At 42.4% G+C, this 19,132-nt stretch overlaps 3 protein-coding genes across 3 annotated transcripts; all 3 read right to left on the bottom strand.

Annotated features, from left to right (window-relative positions):
* Positions 1–367: 367 nt before the first annotated feature.
* Positions 368–8,048, bottom strand: uqcrc2a (ubiquinol-cytochrome c reductase core protein 2a). Its single transcript, XM_005734667.1, has 14 exons — positions 7,922–8,048; positions 6,851–6,952; positions 6,485–6,634; positions 6,263–6,327; positions 6,093–6,149; positions 5,866–5,990; positions 5,244–5,341; positions 5,062–5,119; positions 4,746–4,841; positions 4,458–4,657; positions 4,021–4,101; positions 3,869–3,945; positions 3,633–3,786; positions 368–687 (listed from the first exon to the last, which is right to left on the bottom strand). The coding sequence occupies exons 1-14, from the start codon at positions 7,952–7,954 to the stop codon at positions 604–606; spliced, it is 1,380 nt and encodes a 459-aa protein (XP_005734724.1). The 5' UTR covers positions 7,955–8,048; the 3' UTR covers positions 368–603.
* A 1,881-nt stretch (positions 8,049–9,929) lies between these two features.
* Positions 9,930–14,456, bottom strand: LOC102213849 (kelch-like protein 20). The gene is made up of 12 exons (XM_005734669.2): positions 14,338–14,456; positions 13,712–14,014; positions 13,493–13,627; positions 13,224–13,415; positions 12,953–13,096; positions 12,576–12,762; positions 12,035–12,181; positions 11,781–11,909; positions 11,393–11,569; positions 11,147–11,293; positions 10,894–11,059; positions 9,930–10,726 (listed from the first exon to the last, which is right to left on the bottom strand). The coding sequence occupies exons 2-12, from the start codon at positions 14,000–14,002 to the stop codon at positions 10,570–10,572; spliced, it is 1,872 nt and encodes a 623-aa protein (XP_005734726.1). The 5' UTR covers positions 14,003–14,014; positions 14,338–14,456; the 3' UTR covers positions 9,930–10,569.
* Positions 14,457–15,687: 1,231 nt separating this feature from the next.
* Positions 15,688–18,374, bottom strand: anks4b (ankyrin repeat and sterile alpha motif domain containing 4B). Its single transcript, XM_005734708.2, has 2 exons — positions 18,027–18,374; positions 15,688–17,056 (listed from the first exon to the last, which is right to left on the bottom strand). Exons 1-2 carry the CDS (start codon positions 18,185–18,187, stop codon positions 15,952–15,954), a joined length of 1,266 nt encoding a protein of 421 aa, XP_005734765.1. The 5' UTR covers positions 18,188–18,374; the 3' UTR covers positions 15,688–15,951.
* Between the last annotated feature and the right edge of the window lie 758 nt (positions 18,375–19,132).

The raw sequence follows: 19,132 nt of genomic DNA, 5'->3' as shown, positions 1-19,132 counted from the left end.
GCTTAGGCCTTTACTGTAGAGGGCTTCTATGTTTTAAATGAAACCCAGTTTATTGCCAGTATGATATTAGCTCTTTTACTGACGATCTACAAGACAACCCTCAAACGTCAACTTATGTTTGTGCGCTTTTGGGTCCCCCCACTGGCTGATGAATGAAACAAAACCTCTTGGTGCTAAAGTGCTCATTACCTAAAATAACAGCTTTTTGCTGCCAGTGTTGGCACATAGTGCTAATGTCATCCAAAACCAAGCACTCTTCAAGATGATGGTGTGGAATCATCAATCTCATGCAGAAGACCGCACTTGTGCACGGCACACATGCCAGAAACTTGTCATTCAAAAATGCAAAATCAAGCAACAACCCAAGTGTTTTACTGTAATTGTTTTAATTTACACTGATGTACAGTTACACTGATGAATCCACCCTCTCCCCCACAACAGACATTACAATTCTGCATCTCTCTGTTGGTGCTCACACATATTGCAGGACAAACTACAAATGACAGGTGACATCCAATGAACTGCTGCAGGAGGCAACATCCAGGCACAGCATGCCCAAGCAGAAAGAAAAATCAACTGTTCTTATTATTCTTATGTGCATTTTCATACTTCATCCACAAATGGTGTATTAATGAGGTGTCCACTAGCTGACATGGTCTTCTTGCCATCCACAAATTTCTTTGCAGCCTGTAAAGAAAACAGAGCAAATTCACTGACGGGCAATATTTCCAAATATATCCCAGTATTTATAGTCCACCGAAGCCCTGCCGCAGCTCCGACACTACACAGAACCCCACGCAGCGACTAAACACAAATGCAAGTTTAAACATATGAATAAATAGCCTGCACGCATAATTTAATAACTTTTTGTTTCTGTTAGTATAGTCTTCAGGGATATATTTTCAAACTGAGGCTGCCACCAGTGCTCAGAGGAACTACAGTGTTTCTATTTGAAATGAGGTTCAAATGTGAAACTAAAACAATATTTACTCTGTAATGATCTGTATAATCCCAAAAGCCCTTCAGTAAAACGCACTGTCAACATGATCTATTGCATCGCTTCTTAATGAACTGTTGTTTTATTTGGACATGAACAAACTAGTGAGCCTTTACTGGATGATTTATGACTCCAACCCCCGCTCTACTACAGATGGGGTACATAAAGGTAAGACTGCTGCCACTGCAACCCAGTAATGTAACAATGACACGACATCAGATATAAAATCCATCAAATGGGTTTAAATTTGACATGCATTGAATCTAAAAACCACATGTATATAAGTGTGGTCAGAAATTTACAGGGACATGGATGTCATGGTCATTTTTAATGACTTTTTAAAACTTTTTCAGGGTGGAATGATTGTACAGTATACTTTAATGACTATTTCAAGTTATTCTGGATTTTCTCTAATCCACACAGGGTCAAAAGTATGAATATAACCTCAAATACTTACTTAAAAATAACTTTTAATAAGTGGTGCTGAAGGTTCTACAATGCCTTTTCATTTGATAACGCCTATTAACTTCTCGTTAGTGAACTAATGAGGGAGACTGACTACAGCTGGTAGTTTCTCTTTGCCAACATAGAAAGGATTTGTTTAACAGCACTCACTGGACTGACCACTACTCAGAATAATGGAAAAGTCTAAGGAACCAAGGAAGAGCGGTCCCCACAGAATCATACCAGAAGCTTGTTAATGATGAAAAGCAACTTGTTGAGGTGCAACTTGCTAAGGGACATTTACCAAATATTAATAGGGGTGTATGCAAGTATTTGTATATATAAAGCAGGGCTCTAGACTAACTTTTTGCCGTGCGCCCATGGCAAAAAGTTAGTGCCATGGGCCATAATTTTCTAAATTATTAACTAACAATCTTGTGCTTAAAGTGCTTTGTCAATATTGTAGAAAATGTTAAACTTAATCATCATCTCGGCCTCCTCTGACGACCTGTTTGCTGTTGCATGCTGCTGACAGGCCGTGGGGAGAGGGGACACTTGGGCAGTGCATTTATTGCAGCATATAATGTGTTTTCTGGATACACTGTGCTTTTTCAGCATTCAAAGATTGATGGCACCGTGTCAGAGCACTGGCTATGAATTTCAGACGGATCAGGCCTTAACTTAACAAAAAAGTTATCAATCGTTCTTTTCATTTTTTCTTATTACCCACAGCTACATCCACTTCTGTCGGGCCAAGGCTGCTCACTAGGGCTGGGTATCATCACTGATTTTTAAAATCCATTCGATTCCGGTTCTCAAAGTCCTGATTCGATTCAATTTAGCCTCAGACAGTCAGAAATATTATAACTCTGATCATTTATCAGCACTGATACACATGAGACTTCATCAGAATTGTGAACATCACAGCAGATGCCTTTGTGTGAAAGTAACTGAGAATAAAACACAGAAAAACATGAAGGAGATTTTTCTGGTCTGGCTTTTTATAGCAGATAACCTTAAAAATATTCTGCAATATTCTGCAATTTTGCATAATTTTAAAAAGTTTAAATTTCTTCAGTATTGAACAGCAGAAATTAGGCTTTCTTGTCCAAGGTCATTTAAGTGAAAGAAAAGAAAAAGAAAAGAAAAAGACAGTGGCCGACAGCGCTGTAAACAACGGTGGACTGGTGGGTAATAAGCGAATGAATAATGTAGAAAACAGAGATTTGAGACAGGAAACTGTTCTTGAAGTACAGAGCGAGAGAGCTGTGCATGAAGTGTGATTTTTATTGTGGTGGAAGCAAAACAGCAAAAGTCAGAGGGAATTCATGACGACATTTATCAAATGTGAAGCACAGTTTGCTGCTTCTTTTGCAGCTGGCTCGGTGAATTTTGGTTGGAGAGACACAAAACCTGCAGCTCAGAATCAGCGCAAAAAGACGTAAACACAGAGCGGACCGACGCATCAGAATCGCTAAGCTCCGACAGCGTGTCCGTCTACGGGCCGTCGGGTGAGAAAGCCGAGAAAGACAAAGCTGATTCTGATGCGTCGGTCCGTTCTGTGTTTACGTCTTTGTGTGGAGTGCGTGTACCTGCTCTCATTTGCAGTTTGGTTGTTGTTGAAATAGTTTTATGAGCTTTAATCTGAGAATCTGGCATTTCTGGCAAAACACAGTTATATTTTAAAGTCAATTCAGGATTTAATGAATCGATATCGCTTTATTCAAGCTACTCACCTCCCACTTCCACCTGCACTTTCAACTGGACCACGGCCAATCAGAGAGGTCCCGCTCCTGACTGTCTCTGATTGGTTTAGTCCACGATAGGGGCATAATGTGTGTCTGTTGTTCACCACACGGAGAGTTGCAGAGATTTTTTTATTTTATTTGTTACCCGAACAGTTGTTTATTTTTTTAGTCGCACTCTAGAGCCCTGTATAAGTATTTTTAAAGTCTTTAGGATGATATATAGATTCAATGTATGTAAAGATGTATGCTTTACAAACATTCCACCCAGTTCAAAGAAATCATTAAAAGCCCCAAATTACATGACATTCATTCCCTTAATGAGTTGATGTAAACGTCTGACCACAACTGTACTCTAGACTGCAATAATCACTTCTAACAGCTAGCTTGTTCTTCTGCAGCTGTTTGTTAAGTCATGCTATTAAAATCTCACTGAAAGCACACACCTTAACCACATCATTCTGGGTGATGGCATCTATAGCCTTGAGGACAGCGTCAGGGGCCTGGTACACTCCAGCGGTGAGAGCCTGAGCACCAATCTCCTCAAGCAGCCCCTCTGAGCTCTCCATCGACATCAAGTACTCCGCTTTCAGCTGGTTCCTGCACAGAGGTGTCAAACACAGACAGGAGTGAGCAACAGACCAGTTAGAACTCCACCTGCGTCATCTTTGTATGAACTTACTTTGCTCTGGTGATGTCAGCCTCAGACACGCCTCCCTCGGCCACACCCCTCACCTGTGCAATGGCAGCTTTGATCACCTGCACAGAGAGAATAATTCTGGCATTTCGGCAAATTTTTTAAATCAAGTTAGACACAGAAAACTTGGCAACTACCTCTCCTGCAGAGGCTGCTTGTGCAATGGTATAGACCCCAAACAGGCCGGAGTCGGAGTACGAGACGTTGAAGGCAGTGGCCTGAAAGACAACCAGAGGTTATCTGATGTAGAGTGAGAAACTGTGCATTTATAACAAGAACAGCCAAGCATCCTAAAAAAATAAAACTATTCTAAATACTCCAATTGAGGCAAATCATTCTTTCAGCAGATTTCTGGAGAAGTTTCCCCAAGAGACTTCATCAAAGGAAAAGACCACTGAAGCCTTTTCTTTGTCTGTCAGTTCCAGACTGACGGAAAGCATCGTGCGCCAGTTTTTGGCTTTTTTGACAGATTTCTGCGTTAAATCGGGGGAACAGATCTCAGAAAGACTCATTAAAAATGGACTTGAACTGTTACGGCTACAAAAACCAGTGTCGCTGTCCTGTTTCAACTCACATCAAAGGGCTGTGTAGTAGCTTTGGCGATCCCCTGGCTCAGTTTGCTGGTGATGCTGGAGCCCCTCTTTACATGCGGACCAGCTCCCAGGATCCTTTGCAGCACACTGAAAGCATTAGCCTCGGCACTACCTGTCACAGCACCTTCACTGGCAATCAGAGCGTGGACAAGCTCATCCTTGTTCTGCACTCGCAGCTCACCTAACACACAATATTTCCTCATGAGAACAAGGCAGCGGCGGATTGCAAAAATAATTTAAAGTTGCTATTTTAAAACACAAGCTCCTACCTCCACGGTACACAGATTTAGCCACAGGGGCCCCAACCCCACTGCGGGCACTCAAGAGCCCCTCACCCACTTGCCTCAGGACCGAGTGGTTTACACCTGAATGGGTAAATGAGATTAACATGCATAAATGAGTGAAGTGGAACAGAGTTCTGACATGTCAGCAGTGATTCACTATCTCATTGAGATTTAAGACAAGCGTAAGCTCACACGTAAGCAAGACTGCTTAGGCTGGAGATTGCTAACTACCTATTAGGAAAGCCAAATGAAGAAGGGGGGACAAGCTGTGATGAAGCAATCAAGGCTGGACAACACTCACCTAGTCCTACTAGAGCCATTCTGCCAGTGGTGAAATGGTCCTCAACAAATGACTTAAGCTACAGGGAAGGATAAGGAGGAGGACAGGTGTTTAAGTGCATCACAAAAAGTACTATTTTGCTAACTGAATAGACCCTTTAAGACCCTTAAGATAAAAAAAAAAGATGTAACGCATATTCTTACCTGTTGAGAGGAGACATGGCCGACCATGTAGTCAGGGCAGTACAGAGAGTTGGACAGGGTGTTTTTGTATGCTGCTTCATGCAACTTCTCAATTACACCTGCAGGAGAAAATTGAACAGGACACAATGAAAACTTTAAATATGGATAATCAAAAACTGCTGCATCTAAAAAACAAAAAAACAAAAACAGCAACAATGCACAGGACTTTTTTCAGAGATCAAGTTATTAATTAAACAACTTTTGCACAAGTATTAAAGTATGTCAGAAACCATGCAGAATATAATATATCTACAGTAATATGAGAGGGACTGGAATGCTTACTGCTCAATGAGGCTACAGATCTGACTGAAATGGCACAAAAAAAACAAAAAAATGCCTCAATCCCAACAGCTCACGTTAAGCATTTCTGAAGTGGCCACAAAACTCAGAGCAAAAACATTTCATAGCCTTGAGGTCTACCGCAGCTTAGCGAGAAGATTTTTGATGTTTTACATAATTACAGCCAAATAAAATCATCAAGGATCTTCTTTAGAAATTAAAAATCACTTTCACATCTGATAAAACTATTTCCTCAGTAAAAATACAGGCAATCAGGAGATGAACTGTTGCTTCTGTTACACACCTATCTGAGGACACTGCTGAGCCAGAGCCTTGTCAACCTTCACTCTGGGCGTCAGTTCGTCCACCTCCCATGGCCGAAACTCCTGAGCTGTAGTCACATTGACCAGAAACTCCATTAATGAATCTCTGGACACAAATAGGACAGCGAAGTGTCAACACAGCCTGACGAGTTTTAATGAAAATAGAGAAGAGAAAAAAATAACTTGACGTTAATATAAAATAACTTACATGTCATCTCTCAAACAGTCAGCAGTGTAGACCATTGTCTCTCTTGACGATGTCGCGCTGCATGGATAGAGATGACAACACAGCTGATTCAGTGTGATCCGCTGCATAATTTTGAGCAACAAAAGCAGCGACGGTCAGTGTGTGCATGTGCATGAAGTGTGCTCACTGACCTCAGGCTGCCCCCGATTGCTTCCACACTGCGACAGATCTTGAAGGCAGACGCTCCCTTTGTAGTCTACAAAAACAAAAATAAGATAAGTAAGCAGCGTAGGCTGTCAGGCTAGAGGTGCTGATAAAAACAAGTGCAGTCATGTCCTTCTTATTGTGGTAAGAATAACCTCAGGAATAATTAATTTAGCTATCACACGCTTACAAGCTCATTCACAGTTTACCAGGTTCGCTGCCAGTCGTAACACATGGGAGACACCCTGGTTCTCCACAGTCTCATAGCGACTCCCAGCTTTCACAAACACACCAACACTTGACACGGGGGAGTAGTTTTCCAGCGAAGCTATCACCAGGCCGTTTGGGAGCTTTGACACCTGAAGGAGGAAAGAAAAAATGTTACACAAAACACAACGTTCACACAGAAACAAAACTAGTGGTACACTGCAACTTAAGATGACACCAGCAATTAGAAAAATACTGAAAAAGCTCACAAAACACAGCAGAAGTGTTTTTTTGGAAGAAAATATCATGACAACCAGCTGTGAGTTAGATTTCCATTGTGTTTTGTTCGATTCGAGAGCAGCACCTACCTGGGCATCCTGGGGAGGAAGAGGTGCGCCTTTGGATGGTTTCAGACCTGAGAGGGGTTCAGCCAGACTACCGCTCCTCCTGGCAGCTGCGTAGCAACGTTTCTGCAGGAAGGTGACACAATAATTAAAGACAATGATTCATTAGCAGCTAAAATAAGAACAGGAAGTTATTACTGAATTATAGCCACAATTCGGTATATATCGTGCTGCTTTAAACTGTGTGTAAACACTAAATTGGCGGAATCTTAATCCACCAAAGAGTAACATGACCTCTAATGTTACATAATAGCTACTAACACATACAAGTAACACGCAGATTACACAAATATCACCAGCTAGGGAAGTCACCGCCTTTCTATCTCACATGGAGCTGCTTTAGGAAGGTCTTGAGACAACAACCTAATATAATCTAATACTGCAATCGTCTAATATTATTTTTACTTTTGATTGGGTTTGCATAACTGATAATAGCAATTTTGCTTGCAGAAATGCCCAAAAGTATGATCTAGGCCCCCTAAAACCAGGCCGTCTTAATAGGATCACAAACTCAAAACAGCACCTGTGTGTGCAGGCTGAGAGCAGCTTGACCTGACGTGACCTGTGCACATTTATGTCCCGGCAGCAAAGTCTGGGACTAATGTGGGAATGCACTAGCATCATAATTGGATAACACCGAATTTATGACCAAATAGGGGGCCTGGTTCGTTGAAAACGGACGCTGGTGGACCAGAATTCAGGGATGACCTTCAGGTTACATCCAGCTTACCACAGCAATGCAAAAGGCGACATAAAACAGCTAAGTCGAGCCCACACGCTTTTCAAATTGTATTTATATTTTTTACTGCACACTTGATGTTTATTTTATTGTTTTCAGTACGTGTGAATGATGAAATGAGAACGTTGCCCCTAACTCGAGACAGAAACCGTTTTACGGTGGGTAAACTTGGAGAGCTAACCGGCTAGCAGGCTAACTGCTACAGCGAATGTTCGGTTTTTTTAGACCGGGACGAGCAGGGAGCAGATCCGGCGGATGACGCCACTCAGACCGCACCAACACAACACAGGACTCACGGAGATAGTGTTCAGAGACTGTATTCCTCTCATGACTCCTCACTCTCTCCTTCAGCCGGTACAGAAAGACAGATATGGCGGCAGACTGATGTCTTACCCACAACTCACTGCGCCGTGTAGTCGCTAAACCTTTCAAAATAAAAGTATCACAGCGTGTTTCAAGTTTCCTTGAGCTAGTGAAAACTGTTCGGCTTGTGGCTCATTAACAACATCAGCAAATAATAATAAACATCATTCCTCCCCTTTCTCCTCCTGCTTGGCAGCTCGTTCTTCAACATCCTTTGTCCAGTATATCCACTCACCCCTCTCTGGACGATTTATTTCCAAAGTGCTCAACCTGAGCTGTCCCTCAGATGTACTGACTTCTAAACCTGTTAATTACAGTCACTCACCTTCTATCTTTTTGTGACATAATAGCAGGTCTCACTACCATCCTGTAAACCTTTCATTTCAGGTTTGCTGCTATCCTTCTGTCCCACTCCATCCTGCCTACATCTCTTTTTTTTTTTTTTTTTTTTTTTTTTGCATTGTCCATCACTCTGGATAGTGGACCCCATACATTTCAACTTTATTTGCCTCTTTAAAATGTTTTTTAGATGCAGACAGCCTCCAGGCATTTTAATGAGATAAATTTAGCTAATGAAGCATCGGTTTCACCACGCACAATAAAATTTGCTGGTCTTTTATGTAAACATGAGAAACATGAGAAATGCTGGAAAAACTTCTCAGCCCCAGGAAATCAGGGAAAGCCTGTAACTTGGAAAAGCATAGATACAATTTGACATGGCACTAAAGTTATTGCACCAGAAAGGTGGTGTGGATGTCACAAAGTCAACTACAGAAAACTAAAACTAAGCTAAAAACTAAACTTCGATTTAAAACAAAAACAAGAAGAAGAAAAAAGAACACTAGACAATTTAAAAAACTATTAAACTAACTGAAATGATTTTGTGAACTTGGCCACCTAAGAAAATGTATTTAAAATGCAGAGGAAAAATACTTAGTCTTTGCCAGCTTGGTGCATTTTTACTGTAATGCTGCTTTTCCTAAATCTTGCCTTTGATATCAGCCCTCCAAACAATGTTAATTAAAAACTTTTATTCTAAATTTCTTCGCATTATCCCCCAGATTTTATGAGGTATCTGGATTTTTATTATTTTGTTGTTTTTATCATCTGGTGCTAAAAGGTCACGCGCTTCTTGTCCTTCACCCATTTCCTTCTTTTTCTTGCGGTCCGTGTTTCTCCGCTTCACCTGGAGGTGAACGTGTTTCCTTAAATAAATGTGGGTGTGGCTGTGTGGAGATCGCACGTAGGCAGCACGAGCCCGTCTTTAAATGTTCGTGGAAACTTTTTTCGCCTTGCGCAAAGAAAACAAGCAAAATGTGCGCAAAATTAATTATATGATTATAAAACGTGCACACCGCCGTGCGTATGTTAGGAAGTCAGACTGATTTTGAACCAAGAATGTTCAGTCTGCATGCAGCCACGCGCCCATTTCTCTAAAGAAGGAAACACGTTTGTGTCCAGGTGAAGCGGAGCAAGCGGTGACAAGAAGCCTGAACCAGAAAAGAAAGAAGAAAACAAAAAAGAAATTTGACTGGAAAAATCAATTCTAGAGACAAGAAACTCATCAAGAGCCTCAAAGTCTTCTGTGCAACTGAAAGATTTCAAGATTGTAATATTAAACAAACATCTTAATTTTAAAAACAAAACAGCATTAAACATGCTGACTGTACCTACTGCTGCTATGAGATTGTCATCCATCCCTTATTTATTCCAACATCTTCACACTGAGCCATAAATATGAAATACATGTTATTGTCTGCATCATGCTGACAGTATCATCTGCTTTCTACATGTACTTAATAAAGCTGATTCTGATCTTGGGTATTTGATACTCTTTAAAAATGTCAATGTAGCAGGAGTGCATTCATCAATACTTTCGATTGTTTTCAGGCTTCATTTGTAAAAAACAAAAACAAAACTGACCCACCCACATTCACAGTAAAGAAGTAAACATCTTTATTACAAGTCATTTTCACTTTAATTCACCAGTATGCATGACGCACATTACAAAAATATACTCAACATATAACAGGTAGTCAAGACAATCACTAAGAAGTTCAATGTGTAATTACAAAAAAACACTCACATGTACACCTTTGCCCCGCCCACACAGGTAACCTTCAAAAACATTCATAACTGACTCTTTGGCCCACAGAGCTTTTTAAGAGGACCATTCTAATCTTATCAACCTCCAATAAATACAGTCACATAATACAAAAATAACCCCATTGGCTGGGAAAACATCCAGATTGTGGCGCTCGGACAATAAAACAACTAAAGAATGTTCACATCATACAGAGCGAGTTTAGACTGCGGACATCAGATCATTTATGTTAAATCACTGCACCTCTGCTGCCAAGCCACAAAAGAAAGGACCCCAAAGTGATTAAGACTTATTCCACAGGCTGTCACCAAACAGGTCCCAGAAACAGCTCAAGCAGCTCAGTGCCAGTTCCAGGCATCACTCCCCAGCATGCCAGTCTTCGCAGCTCTGAATCTTGTAGCGCATAATCTCCAAGGAGAGTGCAATTTAAAAAAATAAAAACAAACAAAACCACAGGAGATTTCCCATTTGTTGTCCTCAATTTTCACTGGGCATCCCGGGACTGCTGCTCACTTGGATGTCCTTTCTAAGCCGGAGAGAGACGCAGCTGAGCCAGCTGCGGCTGGTAGGCATCTCCCCAACAATCTCCCACGTGTCCGTCTCGTCACAATACCTCTCGATAGTGTCGTGATATCTGCACGCAGAGCGGGATCAGCTTTAGACAACCTCATTGACCTCTCCTGTGTTTAATCCACAGGAATTTAACCCTCATTTTCTTAATATTTCAAATAAATGTGAGCTCTGCAATCGCCTGGAAAACACGAAATTTACAGGCAACGTCTTTTCTAGAAAGCTCCTCACCTGTCCCAACCCTCTTCTCCTCCCAAGACGTAGATTTTGCCATCCACGACAGCAGCGCCGGGCCGATAGCGTCGTTCCTTCATGGGGGCACACATCGTCCACTGGTTGGTCTTTGGATTGTAACACTCCACTTTATCTGTGTTCTCTGTCGAGGCATGCCACCCGCCTACAAAAAAAGGATTTAACAGACATGACTGCACTTTTAGGAACCAGAACAAAGCACAGTTAATGGGCTGGATGATAAGTTTGTTACCTATGACGTAAATCTTTCCTTTAAGAGTACAAGCAGCTGATCCAGAGCGGGCAATCTGCATGGGGGCGACCTCTGTCCATACTGCCGTTTTAGGGTTGTACACCTGTGCCAGATCTGTGCCGTCACCATCCTCTAGGACCGCACCACCTGCCGTGACACATCCCGAGTGAATAAATACACCACATAGAATCAAAATGAACAACAACAAAAAAAAACCCTGCACATGTAAAAACCTGCGTTTTCTACCAGTAACATAGAGCAGGCCGTCCAGAGCCACCACTGCTGGACTTGTGACGGCCATCTTCACAGACTCCGTAAACTGCCAGGAGTTGGTGTGGGGGTTGTAGCACTCCACCGAGTCCAGACGTGAGCGTCCCTCCCACCCTCCCACTGCGTACACAAAGCCATCAAGCATCACCAGGCCTGTGGGGAGAAGGCACAGCGGATAAATAAACATTGTTGCTATTAAAAACCGTCCTTCAGTTTACAGTTGGACATCTCATGCCCCGGTCTAATTTTCATGTTTTCATTAACCATTACAACGACAGATGCTCATTACCGTAGGTCAACGTACCGTAGGTCAACAGGTAACGTGGCTGAAAGACAGAAGCTGTAATTACCAAGACTCCCTCACCTAACTCCGAGCGAGCTACATTCATGGGTGCCATTTCCATCCAGGAGTCAAAGCAGGGGTCGTAGCGCCACATCTCTCTGCTGGCTGAGCCGTCGGGAAACTCTCCACCTGCCAAATACAGGGTCGAATCTACAGGCGGGGACAAGGAAGAAAGGTGATTGGATAAGCAGAAGTATACATTTTCAGCACTTAAGTTTATCTGTGCATTTCAGAGTGTCTTAACCCATCAGGCTGAGTTTTACTGACCCCCTCACCTGAGACCACCAGCCCGTGTTTGCTCACGGCGAAGGGCAGGCATGCCAGGTTCTTCCACTGGCTCGTCACAGGATCGAAGCTCTCGACGCTGCGCAGCACCACCTTGTCGTCCTCCCCGCCAACTGTGACTATCACTTCAGCGGTTCCTGTTTCCGTGGCAACAGGAGTAGAGGAAGAGAGGAGTGAGCCACATATGTTAATGTAAAAGAAAAAAAGCAGCCTGTATGCTAATATTCAACTTCCACTATTCTCTTGATTTGCATCTGGATTAGGTTAAAACTGTTCGGTCCACAGTTTGATAACACAAACCGGGAAAACCAGCAAACATCTAAAAACCTGGAATCCAAAATCTTTCTTCTAATAGAAGAAGATAGACCCAAATAATCGTCTCTCCATTGAATAGCCGAGCATTCTTAAACCCTTGCGGAGTATGAGGACGGGGAGACAGATACACACTAACAAATCACCAGGCTGACAGAAAATAGTGCAAAGCTAAAAATTAACTCTTTGATTCAGACGTGAGTGTTTTTTTATTTTTACCAGTGGACCTGCGAGGCTTCGCTCTCGGGCAGTAGAGCTCTCCACGCCGGTCCTTAAGCAGCAGATAGTCCTTGGCCTCAGAGATGAGCCTCTGGCAGACCTGGCTCTCCTTCACCACGTCCAGAGACTCAATCACATCATGGAGGTAATAGGGGCTGATGAGAGGCAGGCGGATGTGCTCCAGGACCTTTGAGGAACAAAAATGGAAAGGGATCTGATGGGTGGTACTCATGAGCAGCTGCTGTGGTCATGGATTTTCATTCATGGAGTATGGCGCCCCTGATAACAGGATAGCACCAAACAACAAAAATGTATGAACCCCCCCTTTTATTTTTAAAGATAAGCCTGAAATTACCTGCTAATGACTCTCCTCTCACCTTTTCAAAGCTCTGTTTGCGAGAGGAACATTTATTCAACCACAGCATGGCGGCCTCAAACACGGTCTCCTCTTTGGGCACGTTGAGGAGATCGCTGGCAAGGATTTCCGTCAGCTTGTCCACACACAGAGACAGAAACTCCTCCTGGAGGAAGACAGGAAGCGCCGAGAGTTTGATTATTTATGTGAGGGCACAGCTTTGCATTAACAGTAGGTGATACAAGATTACCTCCTTCAGGACTCCCTACTCTGGGTTTCCATCACACCCTCACCTGCTGACAGACCGTGCTGAAGTGCTCAAGGATGTAGTCCATGCTGCGTTTCTCCAGCACCTTACAGGAATGCGCCTCAGCAAAGCAGTGAATCCCCACACAGTTCATCTCGTCCATCTGACGCTCCATGAAGCGACAGCAGGCCTCTCGGACTGCCATCACATCCAGCAGGTTGGCTGCTGCCAGCAGCGCCTGGATACAGATCACTTTCTAAGCACGCACGCGCTTCACGAATGACGGCAATGAAGAGGCATGAGAAGATTCACTACCTGCACGTTGGCTTTGGAAATGTAGACCTCAGATGTGTAGGCGTAGCTCACCAGCATGCCAATCATCTGAGGCTCAACACCATTGATGGCAACACGCTCCTGCTTGGACTCTATGAGGTCAGCGGAAAACATCGCCTAAGGATGGAGAAGGAAAACACATGATTCTAAAGGTGGAGTCGTTTTCAGTACGGACATACCTGTGAGGAAAAGTGCGTTTACCTGGAAGTAGGAGCTGAAAGATGCCAGCACTATGCGGTGGCAGGGGAACTCCTGTCCTCCGCAGCACAGAGTCACATCGCAGAAGGCGTTGTTGAGCCGCAGGCTGTTGAGGCCCTGCAGGACTGTGTTGGGGTGCCTGGTCTCCACAAACAGGTAGTCCTCGCTGTTCTGGGGAGCAGGGACAACGGCAGCAGTCGGGCTGGCTTCCTCCTGGACCTTAACGGTGGCGTTGATAGAGGAAGGCAGGAGCAAACCGGCGCTGACAGAGATTATTTCAGCCATGTCTGCCATTGCAACCCAAGCCTGGGAGGCAAAATATCACAGTTAGCACTCTTGAACGCAAACTAAGACAATCAGAAAACGGGTTGAGACATAGCTGGCAACGCAAATCAGCCTCGGAAAGCACTCATTTGAAAGTGAAATGCGTGTAAGTCGCAGAAGGCTGCAAAGCAAGGCGGGGAGAGAGGACCCGAGATTGTCTCACTAATGAGGCTTAGCTGTGAGGCAGCGGCCAAAAGAAGCGGCTTTGTGCCGAGCCAGACTACTCAGACAGCTCAAGAACAGATATGCGAGCCACACACAGGTGAGATTAATCACTCAGCAGCGGAGGGACCAAAACAACTCACCTGTTACACATAGTCGTGACTGCTGCGGAGGACTACTCGCTCTCCCACATACCAACCAAACCAGCTTCCGGCAGTCCTGAGCAACGCCTCTCGCTGCAAGCCACGCCCACACACACCCGGCAAACGTAAGAGTGTTCACCCCCATGTAGTTCCTGCTTTGTTTGTTCATCAAAGAGTGACACACAAATTTTTCCCTACTTTTTTGCAAAATCTGATCGTTTGCCAAAAAATATGATTTCCGGTATTTTCTAAAAAGTGTATGCAAACTGTTGCAAATGACTTATTGGCCTACAATCTGTGAAACATGTCAAAATCATCTCTCGTGAATAATATCACGTCATTTTCGTGTGTGTGTGTGTCCCTTTTTTCACCTCCTCCTAAATATTTCATGTACTTTAATCGGTGCTCTTTGTATATACACTCACTGGTGAGCAGTGACAGACTGCTGCATCTTAGATGCAAGAAGGAGCGTTTCCAGTGGTCCTTCCTCCCTGCAGCTGTCAGACTGTGCAATCAAAACTGCTCTCAACAAACATAGATGTTTACATCAGCGCTGTAACTTGCACCAATCAACCGAACAAATACTACTTTTATAACTTGCACATTACTTTTTCTCAATTTATATATACTAACTTATTGTAAGTTACATGTGTACTTTTTAATGCACAGGTACAATGCACAATCTGTACTTTTCTAATTATTCTAAATATTCTTAACTATTTAAACATCTTGCAGTATCCTGCTCTGTTTGCACACTACAACCTGGGTTTGCCACTTATCTGTACTTTAATTTTAATAACTGTACAGTACTCTGTTTTAGTAACTATTATCCATGAAAAAAAATGTGTGTGTTTCTGTTCAATGTCCTGTGTCCTGTTCTGTTTGTTTTTTTGTTGTTGTTTTTTTGTTTTTGTGTATGTGTGTGTTGCTGTTACAACCAAATTTCCCCTTGTGGGACAATTAAAGGACTATTCTATTCTATTCTATTCTATTCAGGTCACTCCATTGTGTTTACTAGTTCACCAGTTTTAGCCTGCCTGCTTGTATTTGCTGTGAGTCATTTAGTGGCTCCTGTGCTTGTTTTCCTCTCTTTTTTGTTGTGTTCGTAGCAGCTGTTGTTCCTGTCAGGGAAATTTTAAAACCCATTGGGAAATATTAAACTGGAGAGACTATCGTGCATGTACGTTTTGTTTATTTAACAGGTGTGTTATCTGAGGTCGACATGAGTACAATAAAACATTCAGCTGCACAAGCAAATCATCTGTGTGCCATATCACCTCATATGTGGAGAAAGTCAGCCAGCAGGTCAATACCAACACTTTATTATTTATTATTCTTTATTTTTCTTCCCATAATTATTCTTTTCTTCTCTTGTTTTAAAACCAGATGTATAAGATATTGTTGATATTGTTGGTTGATGCTGCCATGCCACTTTTAACTTGATATAACAGGTATACACGGAACATATTGTCATAATATGATCAATAAAGTTCAATCTGTAGAAATGTTGGAATTTTTCACTAGTTTGCTGAATCATGTTTGTTTTATACAGAAATTGAACTGACAAAAGGCTTATTTTAAATTTGGAGGATAAATAACTGTTTTTGTTTCAGATCACAAGGAGCTGTCCTTCATGACGCCTGCATTTTCCAGCGCCTTTCTTCTGCGAGCAACAGCTTCTAAGATCTTCTTCCTGGGTCCGAGCTGGATGCGGATCCCTTTGAGGTCTTCATCAGAGCAAAGCATGAGTGCCTCCAAGTCAAGGTGCTCTCTGTTGAATGCGGGCGTAAAATCTGGCAAGGAGATAGAGGACAGGAACACATCCAAAGGAGAGGTTTCCTCATCTTCATCATCATCCAGTCCCAGATCTTCCTGTTCCCACGGCAGTGCATTGTCGCCCGTCATCATACCCGAGGTGTCTTCATCTGCCTCAAACGTCTCGCTTTGAACGAGGTAACCAAGGCTTTCATTGGCACTGCTGGGGATGTCGTCAGAGTCTAGCCCCATCTTCTTCCTGAACATCAGACCTCCAAGGCCGGGCCGATTGAAGATGGATTGTTTCACTTGGCCTCCATCGTCGTCGTCATCTCCGAAGCTGTCCATTTCTTCTAGCATGTTCTCTTCCTGCTCGTTGAAGACGTCCACAAAGTCTGGGTTCTCAGATCCGCTCTCTGGTTTGAGGAAGATAACGTTCCCACTTCCTTCTGACCTCTGCAGCGTGCCTTTGTCCTTCTTCCCAAACTTCTTCAGGAGTGTGCCTTTAATAGAGCCAACTTTATCGTCAGTGATGAGCTTGGAGAAGTGTTCGTTGACGCCCGTGATGGTGCCATCGTTTGACAGTGACGATGCCGTTCCTGCATCTGAAAAGGAGCCGGAGTTGCTTCCACGCTGCATTCTATCCATTTTGCTTTTGTGTTTTTTCTTCACCTTCTCACAGAGTTTCACGCGTTTCTCTGCCTCTTTTTCTGCCTCTTTCTTCAGATTGGCGACCTTTTTCGGATTTTGGTTGGTCTGCTTTGCAGCAGCAGCGTCGAGGAAGCGCACACACTCCATGTGGTCGCGTGAAGCGGCAACATCCATTGGCGTGTGGAATTCATTGTCCAGAGCAAAAAGGTTGGCGCCGAAGTTGACCAGGAAGCTGAGGATGTGCATGTGGCCGTTACCTGCTGCATGGTGCAGGGGTGTGTTTCCCCAGATGTCACTCCTGTTGGGATCTCCTCTGTACAACACGAACACACACAAAATATTTTTTATCATTAGTGATGATATTTTCATTATTTGGCTATTCTGTATTCCTGATTTATACCAAACTCCATGCACAGTATTTTTTCATGAGTTTAGAGAAAATGATTAAATGATAAAAAATGACATTTAAAAAAATGTCAGTCCAGGATCAGTCCAGGAAATTAAATTAAAACAGAGAATAGATCCACATCCAAATCTAGCATATGACAAATTAAAGATGGGTGAAGTTAACTGGTGAGCTATTAAGACTTAAAGTCCTTTTACTGCTGCCCCCTGTCAAGTTTTGATTGCTGTGTGACTGCTACACCTTGTCATAAATCCCAGTTCATGCTGCGTAATGACCAAAGAGGAAATGGTTTAGATAATCCTGGCCACGTAGACAAGATACGCTTTATGCCCATTGAAATATAAATCAAATAAAACTAAACTTCTCTGAATCTCAAAAGTCTGTATGGTCTTGATTTTGTATGGTCTTGGTTGTAGTGAAAGAGGGACGGAGGTACATGTGGAGTAGCGGTGGTGGTGGTGGTGGTGGCACGGCCTGGATGAACAGCTCTTTTGTTTTTGTGGGATGGATTGGGCTGGTTAAACTTTTGGCTCAGCTAATGGGAAATAAAGTCTTAGCTCATTAAAATGGAGTGAACAATAGCTGTGGAAAAAATCCAGATGAAGTGCCAAAAACAAACAAAGTACGTATGAGAAAGCATAAAACACACTTTATTTCATGCTGGTCAACCTTTGCTCTGTGAGATCTTAATCTTATTTGGTTTTATAAAATATAATGTATTTAAATGAAAAGATTTTATGTCTAACTGTATGTTTTCTTTAGAAATGACAGAAAAATTACACAGCCTGAAGAAAACACTTGACGAGAACTCATATGTTCAGGTCGTTTTTGTCTCAGTGTAAGATGTGAGATGAAGGACAGGCGATAGAAAACTTACTTTCTGCTGCATATGAGCTGAAGAGCACTGATATGTCCATGAAAAGCAGCCAGTATGGTGGGAGTCATGCCATCCTCATCTGGCGTGTTCAGGTCTTTCACCGTGGCCTCCTTCAAGAGTTCCACGTATCCATCAATCGCTGCTTTGTGGTACCTAGACATCTCTGGTAAGAAGGGAAAAGCTTGGAGAAAAATAAAAATCCAAGTTTCTCTGCGCCCCCCCGGCTAACGTCAGATGAGCAGAAGCGACTGCAGACCCAAGCAAACAAAGCGATGACTGGGCGTCAACGCACCAGCAGCTCGTAGCCATAAAACAAAAGCAAAGTTCGCTTCACTGCTGTGAGCTGCCCCATTTCCTCAACACTATAAAAAATCCCTTACTGCGATTTCACCCAGAAAACGTGTTCACACACAGCAGGAGTTTCTGCTGTAATCACTGTTTCTTCACAGGTTTGAAGGCAAAAGCAATCTTTATGAAAGAATAATATATTGTTGTGGATTAGAATGACCAGTAAAATGAAAATGGAACATTATCTGTTATTTCTAGTTTCAGGTTTTAGCTCGTTAGAACTCTAAATTCTTCATCAACATTTGTAAACTGATGTTTTTATGATGCATTTTTATTCTGTAATTTGTAGAAAAGTATTTAAAAGAGTAAAAAGCGACATCAACTCCCTCTGTTACCTAGAATCAACTTAAAACTTGGAACATTCAACTTTTTAACTTAAAGCGTTTATACCTAAAAACTGTCTTAAGTATAATACATGATTAAAGCTTTTATTAACAAATTATTGCTCTATTCTATTTATATATTATTTATCCATCTAATCTAATTAGATATTGTTAAAATCTTGACAGACATGCTTGATTGGGTCATTAATTACAGCAAAAGTAAAAATAACACACTATACTTAAAGTATCAAATGTACTAAAAAACAGGAAAAATAAAGTATTTTTTATTATTAATTATTGCAAACAGCTTGTGATTCTTTAAATCATGTGTTAATCTATTTTCTTGATAAATTCATTTATTGTTTTGTTTGTAAACTGTTTTAGCAAGATGGATATATTTAATCAAGGTACACGTTCATTTTTTTTATACATGCA

The sequence above is a fragment of the Pundamilia nyererei genome, unplaced genomic scaffold (assembly GCF_000239375.1).
Source record: "Pundamilia nyererei isolate P.nyererei 1_Seehausen unplaced genomic scaffold, PunNye1.0 scaffold00059, whole genome shotgun sequence".
Lineage (NCBI taxonomy): Eukaryota > Metazoa > Chordata > Actinopteri > Cichliformes > Cichlidae > Pundamilia > Pundamilia nyererei.
Note: the sequence above shows the minus strand (reverse complement) of the source record. Positions and strands in the feature narration are given on the sequence as shown.